The following is a 12,121-nucleotide window of genomic DNA, read 5'->3' as shown; positions in this document are numbered from 1 at the left end:
AGCAAAGTTATTAAACTCACACAGTTCAGAACTCACTGGAAGAAGAGCTTTTAGGAATGACAAAGGAGGACAAAACCCACGAAGATACCGACATCAGTGACACACAACCAAAAACGTTCACATTGAAAGTTGAGCCATTCCTAAACAATAGAAATGATCTTTCTGATTTGTTAGTGAAGGAAGATTCTATCATGGAAATGGACGTGAGTGATCATGGATGCGTTAATGCTCTGCAAAGAATTACAGAGCAAAATTCTTAATGACTGCCAAAAGACTAACATAGCCAGCTCCTCTTTATAAACAGGACACAAAATTAATGTTTTCTTTATACATATTGTGCATAAAAGTGATATAAGTACACATTAAACTTATTATACAATTAGTCATCACTAGAATGAAGTATTTTATTATCTACGGAACCAAACCCCTATTTTAACACTAGTATTAGGTCGCAATTTACGTGGTTTCGATTTACGCAGCATTTTCATGGAATGTAACCCCACATAAAACGAGGGTCTACTGTATTACAATAACTTCAGTCGCAAAAAAATAATAAAAACATAACTTGTATGAAAATTTTCTTTGTAATTCCATAAACCTCATGTACCTTTGGTTTGATATATGGGTGTCCAACTTATTTGCTCAAGGGCCACATTGTAAATTTTTGGAGTTAAGGCAGGACAGCAATATTTCAATTCATATGCTTTAGTTAAAACAAGCTTCCCACCACACACGTTTTTTTTTTAAAAACATAAGCGCTCAGTGGCATGAGTGTGGCCAGGATTCCCGTTAGGGATGGGCAAGCCAGAGTATATATGGGCCAAAAATATGGTGATTTTTAGCTTCCAGTTTCGCCCACTGAGTTTTCGAGGCCAGGCAATAACTTGATGCAGTCATCCTTACCCATCTTGCTTCAATGGTTAAGGGTAACTGGTGGGTAAGGGTTGGAGAGCTCTGGTTTGATACATTACTTGCAGTAATAAAACATTTTTTAAGTTTCAAACCTTTATCCACTTTTTCCTGGAGTTGCCCAAAAGCTAAAAATGTGCAGTTCTTTTAGTCGTCAACTATACAGTTACAATATTTGCTTTTATGTATTTTGTTTAATTAGATATATTAAATGCAATAATGGCCAGAAAAAAAAGTCTCTTGTCTGCAAAGTTGCAGACATGACAAATAATATCTATACTAAACAATATATATATACCAGTGGCGAATTCACTGGGGGGGGGGGGGGACCGTCCCCGCTGGTAACCGGTATTTTCTGAAAACAATAATATGAAATTGCAAAAAATTACTAGCAATATAGCTACTATTATAATTAAATTATATACATTTGCTTTTAATTAGTTGTAGACAGTAGTGTAGTCTAGGATGGACGACTTTACCCACATTTTAATATTAACTTAAGCTCGCCCCCTCCTCCCTTTTTTTCAAAAGTTTAGTAACACTACACGGCAAAAAAAAACTTGAAAATGCTTTTGACAAAATTCTTGCTGATTCTTATATAAAATGACCCCCTGAATCTTAATATTACTGCCGTTTTCCCCCTATACACCCCACTTTTTGGAAATGGCCCCCAATTAGACAGTTTTATAGCCATTATTTTTATTAGGAGATAAAGTGAGCATTATATTAGCCATTAACACTCTTCTGAGAGGCTAGAGAGGTGCAAAGCTCAAAAGCATGAGCATTTGGAGCAAGTTGAGGGACTCATGGGTGTATTCCTTTTTAAATATTTAAAAAATCGTTAAAACCAATCTTTTTTTCCCTTAGGGCTTGTTTTACATTATTTCACTTATTTTTGGCATAAAACCAGAGTAGAGGACTCACTTCTATAAGCTCAATGGTTGAAAAATGTTCACTTTGTAAAAAAAAAAAAAAGTTCTAGGGGGAGACCTCCCTTCCTACGCAACAAGTCTGGGGGTGGGAGGGAGATGGCTTTTACGGTTTTCAACCGCTACCCCCTTGAATGCACTATAAATCGGCCTCTGATATATACTAAACATAAAAATGATTTTTTTTCATCACATGGCTATAACACGCCAAATCAATAGAAGAAATGCAATTTTGCAGAAAAACTACTAATTAATTGCAACACAGCTGTAAAAATTTGAACGTGTTTTATTGAAACAGTAAGATTTTCTTCTAAATGCACTCCGTATTAAAGTAAAAGCTAAATATGCAATTTTTTTATCCATCAATTGTACCAGCGGTTCTCAAACTGGGTGCCGCTAAATGTCCAGGTTTTGGTTCCATTCCCTCCAGGGCTAGGAAGGTTTATTTCAAGTAACATCTGACTAATGCAGCAACAACATTGATTTTACTGGAGAGGAAATCTGTAAAGTTTTATTTTCTGAACGTACACTGTATGTGAACCTTTTGTAATGTGGCAGACATTGAGTCTTAAGGCTAAATCTTTTGTCACTCACTTTAACATCTCACGATCAATGATTCATGCCTTTCATTTTCCAACAAGATGGGGCACCCTCCATTATCTGATAGATGCTCCCTATTTACTCAATAATGAACTTCCTTGGCGTTGGGTTTGACTAGGTTCTGATAACGACAATCGCCTTCTTTCATGCTCTTTGGACCTAACTCGCAGCAGTTTTTTTTATGGTGTTCAGGACCGCGCCAAGACTGATCGGCGCCGTCGTGCAAATGTCTTTTTAGTGCCTTTATGCTCTGGCGTTCGAGGAAAATATAATTAGCACGTGAAAGGAGGTTTTGAAGATTAATACAAAATGGGAAAAAAAAAACCACGTTTGGCATTTAATTTATTTAAAAAATAATGTGTGAATATTCAATTTCGCAATGTGGTGTGCGTTTTTACTTCATATCTTGAAATTATTCCGAGTTCAGCAGCTCCTCTGATATGCTAAAAAGGCGTTTTGGAAGAAAATATTTTAATATCTAAGTTAAAGTCACTTTGAATATCTATCTAATCTCTACGTGATGAACAATTAATAAAACTTTTATGCCTGTTAAAACATGACAACAGGAGCAGCGGTGCAACTAGAAAATAGTTTTAGGGGGGCACAAGTTGAAAAAAATATCTGTTTTGATTAAGAGTGGTCCTATGGTACTCCTCGGAAAATTTTTGAAATTTGTAGATCGAAGAACGCAATTTTAGACGGTCTTTCGTGGTGTTATGGGGAAAATAGGTACAAGGAGCTCCGTGGAAATTTATAGAAGTTGAATCCTTAAAACGTGATTTTAGGCCATATTTATTGATGTTAGAATAAGAAATAGAAGTCTGGTATTCTACCCGATTGTTTTTTTTTTTGAAATTGAGAAATCAATTCCCCTTTTCTCCCCTCCAATTTTTTGAATGTGAACTTCCAAAAACGCAATTCTATACAATTTTGAAAAATTTTACAAGAAAGAAATTCTGGAGCTCCTCCCCCCCCCCTGGAATTTTTTTCGAAATTAAAGTCCTAAAAACCTAAGCAGTATTAGGAGAAGTGGTCCAGAGGATATTCTAACTTAAATTTTTCGTAAGTCATGTTCGAAAAATCTAACTTTTGAAGATATTTAAGAGGGAAGGTTCGGAGACCTTGCCCGAATATTTTGTGAAATTGAAGCTTTAAAAACGTGATTGTAAGATCATAATTAGTAACATTAGGGCTGGAAATCTTTCAAAATCGAAGCTCTAAAAACGTAATTTTAAGTGATTTTCGGACGAAATTTCATGCAATGTTTTGTATATAGGAGCTTTTGCGAAATTGAAGATCTGGAAACGAAATGTGAGATGCTCCGTAATGCTTTTGACGGGGGGGGGGGGGGGGGAGATTCGGTGGAGTAGCATTTTGAAAGCTTTCTTATTTTCAGCCGAAAAGAAAAATAATAAGGAAATGGAAAATAAGTAGGACACATGGGGAGTAGCTGACCAATTAGCCGAAAATATGGAGGATTTTTAACGCAAAGATTTCTTTTTAAAAAAACCCCAACATCATTAGTTTTTCCTAATTAAAATCATTTTGCGACATCCAAAGAAACGTTTTTTTCACCCTTCAACAGTAAATATTTTTGAAAAACATTAAACTAAGCATTCTGGAGGGGAGGGGTACGGGGGGTGCAACCAGGAAGGTGCCCTGCGGACCCCTACCACCCTCTGGTTGCGCCACGGAACAGGAGGATACTATTATATTCTAAATTGAAGGATAATATTGTAGAGGATATTCCACCTTACAATCTGAAACTGAAACTTACCATTAAAACGAATAATTCTCAAGTACGAATCGTTGAAAGGGCATTGAATTTAATATCTAATACAAATACATTATCCAAAGCTCTTTCCTTAATTTAATATACACATAGTTGAAAAAAAAGGAAGTGGAGGAATTCAGTAATCATGGTCAAGTCGTTACTTTTCGGAACTAAAAAGTTAATCTAAATTATTGTCTACAATATATGCTATGCACAAGTAAATAATATGCAAATGTGCTTACCATATTTTTTTAATGTAGGATAACATGATGCAGTGGCATTACCACTAACAAGAGTTTCAAATCACAAAAAAAAAAAAAAAAAAAACATTTTGCACGCATTATAATACGTATAACATATTCACAGCAAGAACCAAAATGGGGAATAGCAAATTTCTTGCGTTGCTTCGTGTGGCTTAACCTTGTGAAATTATAGACATACCGAAATATCATTCATGGCTCCAGATGAAGCAAAATGCTAATTGATTAGCATCATGTGTTTTCAGTGTAAGAGATAGTGCTTTTGAATAGTATATTCAAACACAACAAGGTAATAATTTTCCCTTATAGATAGGCAGCAAGGAGGATTGCTTGTTTTAATGAGCAGTATACTTTCAGCACTACTTTTGTAGATATAATGAAAAGTTCAATTTTATTTTTTTGGTTGGAGATTTCCCTCCTCATTTGGAGCATTTTTGATTGGTAGATACGCCGCCTTTTTGAATTAGGTACCGTCGTGCTCTGCACGACCTTGCACATAGGAACGGCATGGCCCTGCACATATGAAATTTCTAAACTACAGTGTCTAATTCAGTAAAAAGCGAGGGAAAAACAAACAAAAATATTTGAATAACATTTTAAATTATTGTTTTAAAGTAATGTTAAACAATAGAAGTGAGTTGAACAGAAAGAGTAAATGTCAATTAGTCAAAAAATGAATACATGGTACAAGAAATGACAGTAAATAAATAAAAAAAAATCATTACCACCCTTTAAAGGTTGACCACCAAAGCACTGCACCGCAAGTGGTCAACTTACACAGGTTTCACTATAATAAGTAAAAATAAAAGAAATGGGAGGGGGTAGCAGACCAGTTAGCAGTAAGTATTAAAAATTTTGAATTCAATGACTTTTTTAAAAGAAACTAAAGTTTTACCCCAACATCTTAAGTTTACTCTAACAGAGCTCGGAGCCTTTTCAACTCTGGCGCCGTCGTGCGACGCACGACCTTGCACATAGGGATGGCGCGGCATCAAAGATCGTGAGTTCGTGCTCCATAGTTACATACTTGCAAGATTTACCCCTAAAGATCATTTGCTAAGATTGATCGTGACTTGTTACAATGAGTGAAACAAGAGTTGGACTTCAGAATTTATATGTGCCGCAATGCAAAAAGTTTATCTATTGAATTCTTCAGAAACAAAATTTCATTCTCCTGTAAAGTCGGCATTGTTGCTTTACTGGTAATATATTTGTTTCAATAAGAATTCCAAATCCCGGAGGAAATTTTGATATGTACAGAGATAGGCTAGGGTGCCATGAAAAATTATTTAAAGGGTGCCGTGAGGCGGGAAAGTTTGAGAACCCCTGAATTATACAAATACAATATTTGCTTATTGTGTCATGTTCAAGATTAAATGTTATGACCTTTTAAAAAAAAAAGGATTTTTTCTGTTCATCATGTCCACAAGTTTTAAAAATATTTTTTGAAATTTAGCGTTTTTTTTTTTTTTTGCCAAAAATATTTTCATATATCCATAAGCAACATTTAAGTGCATTTAATTTGATGTTTAATAACCACTGATTTTTATATGAAAATAAAATTTTAGCGTATCTAGCTACAAATATTGTGAAATCACCAAACCATAACTGATGAGCCGGTCATAGAAGTTGATGAAAACTCTTTTGTTTTTGGATTTTCTGTTGTTTTTTCTAGTTTAGTGCATTATTCAAAGATTTTTTAATTTTGAGATTTTTTTTCATATTTCAAGGCCCTTTTCTTTAAATTTATGACTAAAATCAAATCTTGTTTATTTATTAAATTTTGGAATTCTTAACCTAACATAAATCATTTGCTACTTTTTTCTCAGTACTCTTTAAACAATTCTATGATAAATACATTCTTTACTGTGGTCTTCTTAGATCTTACATTATAATCAAGTTTCTTTAATATCATCTGTTTATAAAGTTTTTTTTTTTACAACATAATTTCCTTTTGTTTCCGTCCAAATCTTAGGCTTGTAAATAAAAGTAAGATTCCGAGATGTCTTGATCAGATTTTTTTTTTCTTTATAGGATGATGGCTCTGAATTGTCTGGAGATCGACTTTCATCAAGCATCAGCAATGAAAAAGATGATTCTTTTAACAAAAATGATGAACAAGACTCTGCTAATGAAAACTCCGGCAGTGACTCTGACTCGGATTCAAGTTCAGATTCCCAATCGGGCAAGTCAAGGTCAGGGTCTGGCTCTGGCTCTGGGTCTGACAATGAAAAATCAAATTCAGATAACGAATCTAAAAAAAGTTCTAAAGGCTCTAATTCAGGATCTGAAAGTGGAGGGTCTGATTCAGAAAGCGATAACTCAGACTCGGACAGGTACATATTTCATGTATTTTTATATTTCTTATCCAGTTTTCTCTCTATAATATATTTTGTTGATTGGGTGGCAATAGCTTATCATATAGACTCATATTTACCAATCAAGGTGCTTTAGCAACCATGCTGGTTTCATATTGACGCCTGAAAAAAGACAAAAGCTTTTGTCGGATGTCTTTTTATCCATAACAGGATTTCCGCTACGGTCGCATTTTTCGCATAATGCGAAAACACTATCTGAATTGCGAAAATAAAGCAATGCATTTTCGCTTTTTTGCTCAAATAAAAAATAAATTAATTAAAAAAAAAAAGAAGAAATCTATGATCCTAGAAAGGAAGCATGTATGGCAAAGGCGCCCATATAGGGGGGCAAGGTGGGCTCGAGCCCCCCCCCTTTAGAAATTGGAACTTTCTTGTTTTTAGTATTTTTTCTTTGCAAAAGTGTAAAAATATTTCTTCTCCAGCCATTATTGAATAAGTAATTAAAAATGTCCAATTTTAATGACTCAAAACTATTTTGAAATTGGTTTTCATGGGGAAAATATCATGCTAAACCATTGTTAAAATATCTGAGCCCCCCCCCCCCCTCTTACAATTTTGCATATGGGCGCCCATGATGAATGGCGATAATCAACTTCATCTTTTTGAAATCTTAGCTAAGATGTTTAAACTACAATTAAGTTCAATAACTATTAGTCTTATCTAGCATTATTTCCCCCCAAAAACTGCTTTATTAGGAGGAGGAGACTGCAACGTTCTGAGCATCAATCGTGTTTTCTTTTTTTATTTTATGTTTTAAAAAAATAGCTGTTGTACTTATTTCTTCAAAGATGTCACAGATGAAATATGAATTTTATTTTCAACTGGAGATGAAACACACTGAGGCATATATAAATATATGAGAATGTAACATTTTAGCATTTTGCTAACATTTTCCCCTCAATTTTAGCTTTTATGCTAAAGAACTTTTGAACCCAGCTTAAACCCTGATCCATAAGCTCATTTCTTTTGCATTGAAAAAGGCGTTCCTTGTAACGCTGAAGCACGAGTTTGCAGTAATCTACAATTTTGCTTTTTGATGTTTTTATTTCTTACTTTAACCTAATGACAGTTCAAACAAAGGAATCAGGTGTTTATTATGCTAAACATTTGGATTTTTGGGGGGGGGGAGGGGGGGTGCTTAGACTGTAGCAACTTTTAACAAGCATTCAAGCTTATGTCACGTTTTGTTTTCAACAGGTTGTTGCCAGCTTCTGTTTAATAGCATAAATTTTTCTTCTACCAATCCTTTTCTTCTACCAATTGCTTTTAATGGAATTAAAAAGGCATCACATTTTGTGACTGTCGACTGCAGTTAGGAGTTTTATTTGTGTGTTCATCTCAAGTGGTGGAAATTTAAAGAAACTGAGTCACTGCTGAAGGCGTTTGTTACGTTACGTGTGTAAAGGTGTTGTCAATATAATAATTTGGAAAAGGTGCCACTAAAAATAATAATAATAGCAGCAGAAATATGTATTTTAATTTTTAAATTTCAATTCTCTTCGAAAACTTGTAAATGTAAAAATATTAATTTATATTTTGTAGATTATTTTTTCTATAATTTATGTCTAAGAACATGAAAATTAACAATGTTGTACTAATACTATCTGTTTCTAAGGTACAAATGCCTACTTATTCATTTTATTTCTCTTGCTTTTTAATTTTGTTAGCTTGTTAAACCTACAATTGGTAAATAAACACTTAAATGTTTAAAATAATAAATGAAAGCTATGATTTTTTTTAACATTTTGTATTTTAAAAGAATAACGAAATACAATATTTAAAAAAAAATTAACCCTAAAATGCTAAATTTTTATTTAAAATACAAATTCTGAAAATATGCTTGACTAAGATACCTTTTTCCAACTGTCAATGCGTTAAATATGCTTTTAGACATTTAAATATCTCTATTTATACAGTTTACTTATTTTTTGATTTATTTTTTTGGTGCAACTGTTTCAAGCATTCCACTTCTTTATATACAAAATATTTCTCTGGAGCCGACAATGCTTTCACGTCACCATGTAGTACAATAGACCTCTGGTCGGCTTGGTTCGGTTAAACCTGCCTTTCTTTCATTTCATTAATCTGATTAAAATCTTTGCACATAGCATCAGCTCTTTCTGCCTACTCTTCAGCATCTGACAAACTTGTGAACAGACAAAAACATTTTTCGAAATTGCTACTCCATTACCTTCATTACCTAAAAATTCTTGATAAATAGTATTTGTTGTTTAATTTAGGTTTTTATTTATTTATTAATTTGTGTTTTTAAATTAACATCGTCATTTTTTTCTTGATGTATATCAGGGGTAGTCACAGCTCAGCAAGGCAAGAGAAAGCTTCCTCTGATGCTGATTCCGGACATAGTGAGTCAGAGGATGAAAGTAAACCTTCTGATGATGTAGAAGATTCAAAATCTCCAAAACAAAAAGATATCAAGCGTTCACCAAAAGGTCGGAAAGAATTAGATGATTTAAAACAGGTATGAGTTCAAACCTATTATACAATGGTTATGTTTGCATTAGTCCGTGTTTTGCACTGCTACTCTGTAGTTTTTATGGTGAGTTAACTGCTCAAGCAGTGGATTCCTTTGAATTTTTTTTTTTTTTTTGTGGGGGGGGGGGGGGGGTTAACTAGAAAAGATTTTAACGAAGACTAACAAATGATCTAGTCAGGACAGGAAGTTCATGATGTGAAATTGTGATTCAAAGATGTTTGAGATGAAAGCAATCAATATTAAAAGAAGGTTGTGGTGATAAAAATTTCTGAAGGCGAATTCTCTCTACTGAATTATCTTTTCTCCTAGTGGCTTAAGAAGTCCTTATGAGTAAATTCAAATCAACTAAAGAGAAATGATCTCTCATAAATAATTATCACTCTCAATACCATGTCTTGGGTAAAATAAAACATGTTATTTATGAATACTACTGTCCCACCACGGATCACATTGAATTTTCAAACGTCCAGATAAGACTAATCTATGTGAATAAGGGGAAAAGTAAAAATTTGATGCGCGTATTCCACTCATTTGAATGAGACTTCAAAAAAGCTGGCATCGCTAAAAAATAATAGATTTGTCCATTTCCGGCTGTAAAACGGATGTTTGTCTTTCCATACAATCCGTGGTCAGACAGTAAAGTGGTCCTTAGCATGAACTGCTTAAATGCAAAATAAGTTATAACATTACTAGCGGGCTACTGCCTCTGTCAGCTGACGCTTAGGGAGTAGCAAGTGGAACCATGTAATTTGTCTCAAGCGAAAGCAGTGGATCAAACATCATGTACACTGCACCCCTACCGCTAGTTTTAATGCATATTTGATATTATTTAGTTTATTATGGTACATAAAATATTATTTTCTTTCTTTCTTTTTAAATTTGAATGGTGTTTTAATTTTTACATTTACAGCTTCTATGGCACTCATTTAAAACTGGGAATGATCAAATTTTTTCCTGATGTTACTTTTGGACTATTTGTAATAAAATGAGGGGGTGAGACATTAAAAAAAAGGGGGGGGGGTCGCCCTAATAAGTACATTAATGCTATTCAAATATGTATTCATAAAGCTAACTGTTGCTTTCAACATCTTATTCGTATTTCAAATTTTTTTCAACTTTTGAGTTTTGTGTTCTGATGCTTTTTTGTTCCTGCAGCTTACTTAAATTCATTTTATTTTGCATTGTATTAGAAACCCATTCAATTGATGAACATATTAATATGTCAATAAAAAGAATAACTTTTTTTTTGTATATTTTTTAATATGTGTAATACATTTCAAATATATCTTTTTTTTTTTTTTTGAATTTCAATAATATTACAAAAAATGATTATTTTAGTTAATCTTAGTGAAGCATGCAGTTTTGCATAAAAATGTGCAGTTCGAAACTTATGTATCACAGAATTTATTGCATATTCTAGTGTTTCACTTATCTCATCTGTTATCTCACCAACTCTAATAACGCTTTTGAGTAGGGAAGGGGTGCTTTCACCTATAATGACCATTGGAACCATCCTAGTGTTCTGTGAGTTTTATGGGTTTAGAATTAATAAAATTAGTGTTTAAAACAATTTAAATTTTTATGACAAAATTTGTAATTCATTTTATAATACAATGTTATCATGCAAAAATATCTTTATACTACAGTTTTCATCTTTTAATATAGTTTTAATGATTGATTTTTAAAATACAGAATAACTGGAAATCTTATTCTTAATCCAGCAATGCCCAGTGTCATGCTCTTTTTTCAGTCATTTTTTTTTCCTCATTGAGCTTCGAAAATAATTCTGTAACCTCAGGGGCCACGAAAATGAATTTTCTGTACTAGATGAACTAACTGTTTGAAATAGTTGAAAAATAATTGAAGTAACAAAATTACGTATGAAAACACACCTTTCACATCTTGCGCTTCAAAATCACCCAGGTAACTTTAAAAATTGTAATGGTCTTTATTTTTCACCATTGAATAGTCTAGTCTCTAAACAATTCTTCATGCCTCATGCTATAAATATTACTCGTAATTGAAACATTTTATTTTTTGTTTTCAAGATCCATTCCAGATAATATAGAGCAAACAGTACAGGAATATAGAGATAACAATACAGGAAAATATTGATCATCAAATCTTGTGTTAATTTCATTAGAAACTGAATCTATTCTTTTTTACAATATGCTATATCAATGTTTGACTTTACATAATCATGTGCAAAGTGCACATGATGGTCACCTCTTCTAAATTCATTTGAATATTCCTTGCGCCTTTTTAAAATGGTTTTAAAGAATTTTTCGCAACGATCCAAGCTTGGTTGAAATATACATCTACGCAAAATTTATTAATAGTTTCAATTGTAGCTTGAACTAAAGCTTGAACAGTTCAAAAATTAAGGTTAGCTGGTTAAAGGAAGCATTGTTCAAAAACTCTAAATACAAACAAAATGAATAAAATTTCAAACGAAGACATATGAAAGGACATTTGCTTTTTAATTATTGAAAGAGATTATCGAGGAGGGTTTTTATGTTTAAAAGACCATCTTATGTTGTGTCTGGAAGACCCTCTTGTGTCACTCGAGATTGCATAGTTAAAGTGCCCCCAGAAAAGATATTTGTTGATGTGAAATATTTTTTTCGAAAATAGTATGTATTTTTAAGAAATATTTATGAAAGTGAGTAGAAATGTGTTTCTAGCATAAGAAAATGATGAACACTAATTAATTAAACACAATTAAAATATGACCGTTACAATGAACGCAAAATACCAAGGCATTTTCTTCTGAA

General features: G+C 33.0%; 1 protein-coding gene across 1 annotated transcript in view; it reads left to right on the top strand.

Moving 5' to 3' along the window:
- The window catches only part of LOC129223846 (chromodomain-helicase-DNA-binding protein 1-like), a 118,796-nt gene that overhangs the window by 21,038 nt on the left and 85,637 nt on the right, over window positions 1–12,121 (top strand). The window contains exons 2-3 of the mRNA XM_054858209.1: window positions 6,507–6,808; window positions 9,158–9,332. Coding sequence (XP_054714184.1) covers window positions 6,507–6,808; window positions 9,158–9,332 — 477 coding nt within the window. The remainder of the gene's footprint in view (window positions 1–6,506; window positions 6,809–9,157; window positions 9,333–12,121) is intronic.

Source organism: Uloborus diversus, chromosome 6 (genome assembly GCF_026930045.1).
Source record: "Uloborus diversus isolate 005 chromosome 6, Udiv.v.3.1, whole genome shotgun sequence".
Taxonomy (NCBI): domain Eukaryota; kingdom Metazoa; phylum Arthropoda; class Arachnida; order Araneae; family Uloboridae; genus Uloborus; species Uloborus diversus.
This window is presented reverse-complemented; position numbering and strand designations above follow the sequence as displayed.